Source organism: Bos taurus, chromosome 14 (genome assembly GCF_002263795.3).
Source record: "Bos taurus isolate L1 Dominette 01449 registration number 42190680 breed Hereford chromosome 14, ARS-UCD2.0, whole genome shotgun sequence".
In the NCBI taxonomy this organism is placed as follows: Eukaryota; Metazoa; Chordata; class Mammalia; order Artiodactyla; family Bovidae; genus Bos; species Bos taurus.
Genome location: NC_037341.1, coordinates 434,986 through 443,226, shown reverse-complemented (window position 1 = coordinate 443,226; position 8,241 = coordinate 434,986). Strand labels below are relative to the sequence as shown.

General features: G+C 67.2%; 2 protein-coding genes across 4 annotated transcripts; both read left to right on the top strand.

Moving 5' to 3' along the window:
- The first annotated feature begins 1,887 nt into the window (after positions 1 to 1,887).
- Positions 1,888 to 4,893, top strand: GPT (glutamic--pyruvic transaminase). Its single transcript, NM_001083740.2, has 11 exons — positions 1,888 to 2,197; positions 2,438 to 2,527; positions 2,602 to 2,710; positions 2,881 to 3,014; positions 3,103 to 3,346; positions 3,502 to 3,581; positions 3,671 to 3,807; positions 3,923 to 4,097; positions 4,175 to 4,330; positions 4,424 to 4,536; positions 4,607 to 4,893. Exons 1-11 carry the CDS (start codon positions 2,036 to 2,038, stop codon positions 4,695 to 4,697), a joined length of 1,491 nt encoding a protein of 496 aa, NP_001077209.1. The 5' UTR covers positions 1,888 to 2,035; the 3' UTR covers positions 4,698 to 4,893.
- A 1,206-nt stretch (positions 4,894 to 6,099) lies between these two features.
- Positions 6,100 to 8,228, top strand: MFSD3 (major facilitator superfamily domain containing 3). 3 transcript variants are annotated; one of them, XM_005215162.5, is made up of 5 exons: positions 6,100 to 7,087; positions 7,397 to 7,544; positions 7,624 to 7,748; positions 7,815 to 7,924; positions 8,009 to 8,228. In XM_005215162.5, the coding sequence occupies exons 1-5, from the start codon at positions 6,400 to 6,402 to the stop codon at positions 8,180 to 8,182; spliced, it is 1,245 nt and encodes a 414-aa protein (XP_005215219.1). In that variant the 5' UTR covers positions 6,100 to 6,399; the 3' UTR covers positions 8,183 to 8,228. The 3 variants fall into 3 exon arrangements, with proteins under 3 accessions (XP_005215219.1, XP_005215218.1, NP_001095375.2); XM_005215161.5 differs by having other exon boundaries at positions 7,624 to 7,924; NM_001101905.2 differs by lacking the exon at positions 7,624 to 7,748 and having other exon boundaries at positions 6,151 to 7,087.
- The last annotated feature ends 13 nt before the right edge of the window (positions 8,229 to 8,241 follow it).

The window sequence follows — 8,241 nt, the reverse complement described above, 5'->3', positions numbered from 1 at the left end:
TCTGTTGCCAGCAGGGAGCGGCTGTGTTGCTGGGCCTGGGTGCGCCTGCCCCGTGAGCACCGAGGCCCGTAGCACACGCTGGGGCTCGCTCAGGGTGCCCAGCCCCGCGTGGGTGTGGGGCACATGCCTGTCAGGCAAGAAGCCTAGCCCTTCTGCACCCTGCCTCCCAGGCTCCTGGAGGCCCCTCTGTAATACTTTGCTTTCTTGAGCGGAAGAAGTAGCTTTGGAAGGACACTCCTTGGGGGGCCAGGGCTGAGGGTGTCCTCGTTGGAGGGCAAGGACCCTGCTTTAGAAGAGGAGAGGGTATTTCCCATAAGGCTCTTGGCCAGAGCCAGCAGGGCAAAGCGGTTCAAGGCTCGTGTCAGAAGCCTCCTTGTCGGGGGTGGGTTCCCCGTTCCTGGCATGCAGCCCCGGGGCCCTGGCTGCCAGCTTCCGCTTGGGCTGGCAAACAGGCTCTGAGCTGGCCAGGCATGATGCGTTAGGGTGACAGGGCTGCTTAGGGGCCTCACTTGGGAGGGCTTGGGCCCTGCCAGCTTGTCTGTCCCCGGCAGGTTGCTTGGTCTGGCCACGAGTGCTAGGTGCCATAGGCTGGGGTCACCCTCTCTGCTGGACACTGACTTACCTGGTTAGCCCAGGGTCCGCGGTCCCACCCTTCCCTGAACATGAGTGGTTGGAGGGATGTCCCCAGCAGAGCGGGGGGTTGCGGGGGCAGGCTGCCGGTTAAATTTAGCGTGTGGGCCGGGGCGGCTGCCCAGGGTCCACTCGCCACCACAGCTGCCACTTGGGCCCTGCTGCCAGGGGGCGGGCAGAGGCGGGCTCCGCCTGAGCCTGGGCCCGTATCAGCCAGCGCTCCTGCCTGGGGGCCAGAGAGGCCTGCGCTCTGGGAGGCAGCGGTGGCCGAGGAGCAGGAGGCACGAGGTGAGAGGCCAGCTGCCTGGGCTCCGGTTTCCTCTCCCGCCCGCGGGAGCTGAGGGGCTGGCGCGCCACAGGCCTGTCCAGCTCCGCTGAGAGGGCGCTCCCTGACCCTCGGCGTGGGGTTGGAGCCTGGGGCTGGGCAGGCCACATGGGGCCTATCGCTCCCTGCAGGGCCTGCAGAGGTGGGCCCCGAGGCTTATCACAGCTCCCTTCCCACTCTTTGCACCAATCAGGAGCCTCAGGGAGGGGGCACTTAGGTCACCTTGCCCCTGGTGCAGCCCCAAGGGCAGCTCCACGCGGTGCAGCCCCAAGGGCAGCTCCAGGCTGGTACGTGTTTGGCAAAAGGGCAGGACAGCAGCCCAGAGCTGCAGAGGTGTCCCGAGGGCCCTGCGAAGGCCCGGAGCTGCCCAGCACCCCCACTCCCAGCACCCCAGCTCAGAGACTCCAGCCTTGCAGCACCGATGGGGGACCAAGCTCCAGACACAGGCTCTTGCTGGCCCAGGCCTGGCCCCAGCGCAGGAGGGCCTCGCTCCCCTCCCCCAACAGCCCCAAGATGCCTGAGGCCTGGCTCAGTTACCCGGGAGACAGGCCTGCTCTGCTGGCCGGGAGCAAAGATGGGGGGTCCGAGAGGGCTGGGCCTCGGCCGAGCCCTACTGGGGTAACTATGCTGAGGTCCTGGGCCTTAGTCCCGCTCGCTTGGGGGCCCAGCCCTCCCAGCTCTGTGGACCCCTCAGGGCGCTCACCCCCTCCCTGCCCGCAGGCCTGGTCCCACAGAGCTGCTGGCACCTTCTGCCTGTCCCTGCCCCATGTGGGTCTCCTGTCCCCTGTCCTGGGGACGCTGGGCGGGCACCGGGCCTCACCCCAAGCCCCGCCTGCCTTCTCACCCACTCTCTGTGGCTCCCAGGGCAGATCTGTGCCCAGGTGGGCGGGGCCTGGCAGTCCGGCTCCTTCAGCCTCTTCTGTCCTCTCAGTGGGGCCAGCAGGCTGCAGCCAAGAGGGCGCCCCTTCCCAGGCTCCCCCTTCCCAGCCCTGGCCCATCGAGCCTGGACCGGCTGACCTCACCCCTGCTTCTGGATCCTGCTGCCTCCTGAGCCTCCTTCCTGCCCATCTGAGCAGAGTCATGGCCTTGAGGGCAGGTGAGCACAGCCAGGAGGCAGCAAATGGGCTGAAGGAGAAGGTGCTGACACTGGACTCCATGAATCCTTATGTCCGGAGGGTGGAGTATGCGGTGCGAGGCCCCATCGTTCAGCGGGCACTGGAGCTGGAGCAGGAGCTGCGCCAGGTATGGTCCTGCCCTCCGGGCCTGGCGAGAGGACCCCAGGCGGTACACCCTACCCCCCAGCCCCCAACCTCCCGGGCCTGGCAAGAGGGGCCCAGGCTGGTCCCCCAACCCCTGCCCGCCCCCGGGGCCTGGTGAGAGGGCCCCTGTCTGGTCCCACGTGCCCCGCCCCCACCTCCTTAGGAGACAAGGCCTGTGGGAGTGATAAGCTCCCCCATCACTGCGCTCCCCGCCTCTCTCCAGGGCGTAAAGAAGCCCTTCACCGAGGTCATCCGCGCCAACATCGGGGACGCACAGGCCATGGGGCAGATCCCTATCACCTTCCCGCGCCAGGTGAGGCTCAGCACTGCCCTGCACCCTCCCCCCATCAGCCCGTGGACCCTGGCCTCAGCACTCACTCCTCCCAGGTCCTGGCCCTCTGCGTCCATCCCGATCTCCTGAACAGCCCCGACTTCCCCGACGACGCCAAGAGGAGGGCGGAGCGCATCTTGCAGGCGTGTGGGGGCCACAGCCTGGGTGAGCGCCAGAACCCGCCCAAGCCTGGGGGAGGGGTGGTGAGCAGGAGCTGGAGGGAGGCTGTCCCGGGAGAGGGGTGGGCCCGCTGGAAGGGGGGCGGGTCTCCTCCGAGGGCAGCGAGGGGACCTCACTTGTCCCACCCCGGCCGTCCTGCCCCGTTCCCCGCTCAGGGGCCTACAGCATCAGCGCTGGCGTCCAGATGATCCGTGAGGATGTGGCGCGGTACATCGAGCGGCGCGATGGAGGCATTCCTGCCGACCCCAATAACATCTTTCTGTCCACGGGGGCCAGCGATGCCATTGTGGTAGGCCGGGGCCAGTGCGGGAAGCCACCGTGGCTCCTAGTGCGCAGCCGGGAGGGTCTGCCAACCCCACCTCCCATCCCGCCCGCAGACGGTGCTGAAGTTGCTGGTAACCGGCGAGGGTCGCACGCGCACGGGCGTGCTTATCCCTATCCCTCAGTATCCACTCTACTCCGCCGCGCTGGCCGAGTTCAATGCGGTGCAGGTGGACTACTACCTGGACGAGGAGCGTGCCTGGGCGCTCGATGTGGCCGAGCTGCGGCGCGCGCTGCGCCAGGCGCGTGACCACTGCCGCCCCCGCGCGCTCTGCGTCATCAACCCCGGGAACCCCACCGGTGCGCGTCCCCACCCGTCCCCGCCCCGCCGCCCCGGCCCGAACAGGCACCCCTGTCCACCGCGCCTGGGTCAGCCTTTCCCTCCGCCCGCCGCCCTGCGCAGAGCAGAGCGCCCCTTCGGCTGACCCCGGACCTGTCGCACCCCTGCGCCCCAGGGCAGGTGCAGACCCGCGAGTGCATCGAGGACGTGATCCGCTTCGCCTATGAGGAGAAGCTTTTCCTATTGGCCGATGAGGTGCTGGCTGGGCGCCCGCGGGGAGGGGGCGGCGGGCGGCGACGCGCGCCCAGGTGACGTGGCCCGCTGTCTCCCGGCCACCCATCCAGGTGTACCAAGACAACGTGTATGCCGAGAGCTCGCAGTTCCACTCGTTCAAGAAGGTGCTCACGGAGATGGGGCCGCCGTACGCGGCGCAACAGGAGCTCGCCTCCTTCCACTCGATCTCCAAGGGCTACATGGGCGAGTGCGTGCGGGCTGGGCGGGCGGAGCCCAGAACCTGGGCGACGGCCGGGCTCTCGTCGCCGCCAGGCTGGCCCCTCCTTGCCAGCCCTGCCTCGACGCCTGTCTTCGCCTCACAGGTGCGGCTTCCGCGGCGGCTACGTGGAGGTGGTGAATATGGACGCTGCGGTGAAGCAGCAGATGCAGAAGCTGCGGAGCGTGCGGCTGTGCCCACCCACCCCGGGCCAGGTCCTGCTCGACGTGGCTGTCAGCCCGCCGGCGCCCTCAGACCCCTCCTTCCCGCGGTTCCAGGCGGTGAGTGGGCGGGGCCACGGGCGTAGGGGCGCCTGCGCCCCGGCCTGGCTTGACCAACCCTACCCCCTCGGCAGCAGGAGAGGAGGGCGGTGCTGGCCGAGCTGGCTGCCAAGGCCAAGCTCACGGAGCAGGTCTTCAACGAAGCTCCCGGCATCCGCTGCAATCCGGTGCAGGGCGCCATGTATTCGTTCCCGCGCGTGCAGCTGCCCCCGCGTGCGGTGCAGCGCGCTCAGGTCCGAAGTAAGGACGGGCAGGCCGGGCAGGGCCCGCGGGGCCGGGGACGTCCTCCCTGAGCGTCCCCTCCCGTCCTCCTCCCGAACCTCCAGGAGCTGGGCCTGGCTCCCGACATGTTCTTCTGCCTGCGCCTCCTAGAGGAGACTGGCATCTGCGTGGTGCCTGGGAGTGGCTTTGGACAACGGGAAGGCACCTACCACTTTCGGTGAGGCCCTGCTTGCTCAGCCCCTCCCCTCGACCCCCACCGCATTGGCTTACTTTTCCCCCCCTTTCAGGATGACTATTCTGCCCCCCATGGAGAAGCTACGGCCCCTGCTGGAGAAGCTGAGCCAGTTCCATGCGAAGTTCACCCGCGAGTACTCCTGAGGACTCGTCAGAGGCCAGGGCCGGCCAGTAGGGACGACCTCCGACTGAGGGCACTCTGCCCTGGGGCCTCTGGATTTGCTCCTGCTGGCCGTGTGGCCGAGCCCCTGCCCCTCCGCAGGCCCTAATAAAGCAATGGGCTGGTCGGGCTGCTTGGAGGCTGCGTGCACACCTATGTGCACCTTCACAGTCTTGTCCACTCCTGACTGCCTGTCTGTCTGGGTTCTGTGCAGGCCTGGGGGCCAGGGGGGATGGTCAAGGAGGGCTTCCTGAGGAGCAGACATTCTTACAGGATGGAGTTGGCTGGATGGGAACTGGCAGAGTTGGCAGAGGGAAACCAAGCAACCGTGAGAGGGCAAGGAGGGTGCCTTGGTTCTCCAAACGGGGCAGGTGACAGCGGTTCTGCTGCTTTTGACAGCTTCAGGAGGAGCGATGTCGGCTAAGGAATGGGGGGAGGAAGGGCACATGGGTCACAGCCTTTGTCATGCTGTGTGTGGAGTGTGTGACATCCACGTGCAAATGCAGTCCTTGGGCTGGAAAACAGAGAGGAGGCCCCCTCAGAGCTGGGGCAGGTTTAGGACCCCAGCCCTCAAGGATGAGCACCTACTGTCACTGTTGTGGGTCCTCTGTGGTGGGCACTTTAGTCCCCATTTCACAGAAGAAGAAACCTGCCCCCGCCCCCCCCCCCCAAATGCCTAGAAATGACAGGAAACTTACTCCACGTGGCCTTGGCAGCTGACCAAGGGTCTTGGCTAAAGTGCCTATGAGTTGGTTTAAGGGTTGGGTGGCTTCAGAGATCCACAGGCATGGGGAGACTACTGGCCAAGCTCCGAACTCAGCTCTGGAGGGGGTTCTTAGCCACAGTGCAAGCTTCACTCGCTCCCCTGGGCCTCAGGTGTCCTCAGGCATCAGCACAGCTTTGGGCCGAAGAGGCTGTGTGAGACCCTGCGCTCAGGCTCGGGTTTCCCCTTGCGGGGCGGGGACTGCCTCCTCGCTGAGGCCAGCTGGAGCCTAGACAGGCTCTCGGGGCCTCCTGACTGGACACGAGGGCCTTCGGGGCAGCAGCCGGATGAGTCCCTGGGATGAACAGGGCTCGGGCCTTTCTCACGACCCTCTTCAGCCACCGGTTGCAGAGGGCGCTGAGACCACGACCTCAGGGAGCTAAGGGGCACCGGAGCCAAGGAAGCAGCAGTGGAGGCTTGAGAGGACAGCTGTTCTGTGGGGCTGTAGGCGACCCAGCGAAAGCCCCCGTGGGACATCTGCGGCACTTCCGGAGGCTGAGTGGCGTCTGGGAGCGGATCAGACGGCCGGGGAGGGCCCTGGATGGGTCCCAGTTTCCGACGTTCGAAGCCAGTCGGCCACCAGGGGCGCGCGCGGGCTGTCGGCGCTCTAGCCCGCCCGCGTTCTCTATGGCCGCCTTATTTCCGGGCTGCGCTGTGGCGCGCGAGGGCTACCCAGCCCAGCAGTCGAGACGTCCAGCTCTTCGGGGGCCTGAGCCCGCGGGACCCGAAGGCGTGTTCGCGGATGTCAGCTTGGCCACCCCTGACCCAGCCCCAGTCATGCCGCTGTGTCACCCCTAACCCCATCGCGACTGGACGGACCGGACCCCCCTGGGAACCTCCCTGCCCCTGCTGAGTGGGACCCCTCATCCCGCCCCAGTCTGGCCCTGAAAGCAGCCCCCGCCCCAGGGCCGCGCCCTCTGGCCATGGCCATGCTCGGGAAGCTGCTGCCCCTAGCTGGTCTCTACCTGGTGCAGGGCCTGCCCTACGGCCTGCAGTCAGGCCTGCTGCCCGTGCTGCTGCGCGCCCGCGGCCTTTCCCTGACGCGCGTGGGGCTGGCCAAGGCACTGTACGCGCCGTGGCTGTTCAAGCTCGTTTGGGCCCCGCTGGTAGACAAGTGGGGCTCCTCAAGGGGCTGGCTGGCGCTCAGCACGGCTGCCCTGGGCCTGCTGTGCGGGCTGCTGGCAACCCTGCCTCCTGCCGGCCCTGGCGGGGCCGCGCTGCCTGTCCCGGTGGCGGCGCTGCTCCTGCTGCTGAATCTGGCTGCGGCCGTGCAGGACGTGGCCCTGGACATGCTGGCCGTGCGGCTCCTGGAGCCAGCCGAGCTGGGGCCCGGCAACACCGTGCAGGTGGTTGCTTACAAGCTGGGGGCCGCGCTGGCCAGCGGCGGGCTGCTGGCTCTCCTGCCCGCGCTCTCCTGGACGCTGCTCTTCCTGCTCCTGGCCGCCACCTACTGGCTGGCTGCGGCCGCGGCCTGGGTGGCGCCCGCCCTGCGACAGCTGCCTGTACCCCCGCCCTCAGCGCACCCCCGCCCCAGCCTGCGCCTTCAGCAGGACTTGCTGGCCGTGCCTGGGACCCTGTGGACAGCGGGCTTCGTGCTCACCTACAAACTGGGTAAGTCAGGCAGTAGCACAGGTGGGTCCCCAGAAACTGGCGCAGGACTGCCTTCCCTCTGTGGGGTCTGATCTGAAGGCTGGAGCCCACCCTGACTGTGGCTGGGCCTTGTCTCCTATCCTGCAGGTCTAGCCCCAGTGACACCCCTTCAGGCCTCTCTGAGCTGCTTTGTGCTGACCCTGAATTTGGCCAAAGCCTAGCCTCATCTGTCTGCTGGCGTTTGTGGCCCAGCAGAGGCAGGGCTGGGGGAGCGTGACTGAGGCCGAGGTGAAGCAGGGCAGGCTGCCCCTACTGACTTTCTCTCCACAGGTGAGCAGGGTGCCAGCGGCCTGTTCCCACTGCTCTTGCTGGACGGTGGCATCTCCACTGCAGAGCTGGGGCTGTGGAACGGTGTGGGTGCTGTGCTCTGCTCCATTGCCGGCTCATCCCTGGGTGGGGTCCTGCTGGCCAGGTGTTGGTGAGCCCCCCTCAGCGTGCCCTGCCCACCTGCTCCCCTCTCCTTCCCTGTGCCCTCTGACCTGCTGTCTCCCCCTCAGGCAGCCACTGCCCCTCCTGAGGTCAGTGCTTTGGTTCCGTCTTGGGGGCCTGGCCTACCAGACTGCCCTGCTCTTTCAGCTGAACAGCCCCAGAACCAACCCTGTCCCTGGCACAGTCCTGAGAGGTGAGGGGTGGGCCACAGGGGGGAGGAGCCTGGGGTCCTGGGCCCTGCTGACCCACACCCTCCCAGGGGCAACCCTGCTGAGCCTGTGTCTGCAGCACCTCCTGGGGGGCTTGGTCACAACCACCACCTTCACCATGATGATGCGCTGCAGTCAGCTGGCACCCAGTGCCCTGCAGGTGAGAAACATGGCTGCAACATCGGGGACTGTGGGCCTGGAGTCCAAGGAGGTCCTGACATGACATTCTCCGTCCACCCTGCAGGCCACACACTACAGTCTCCTGGCCACTCTGGAGCTGCTGGGGAAGCTGCTGGTGGGCACGCTGGCAGGAGCCCTGGCTGATAGCCTGGGGCCACGCCTCTGCTTCTCTCTCTTCTTAGCTCTCTCAGCCACCCCCATGCTGTACCTGGGCTTTGCGCCCAGTGCCCTGGCCTGAGCTGAAAGGCAGAACATCAATAAAGTGGAGTGTGCTTCTGGGATAAGTACTGTGCAGTC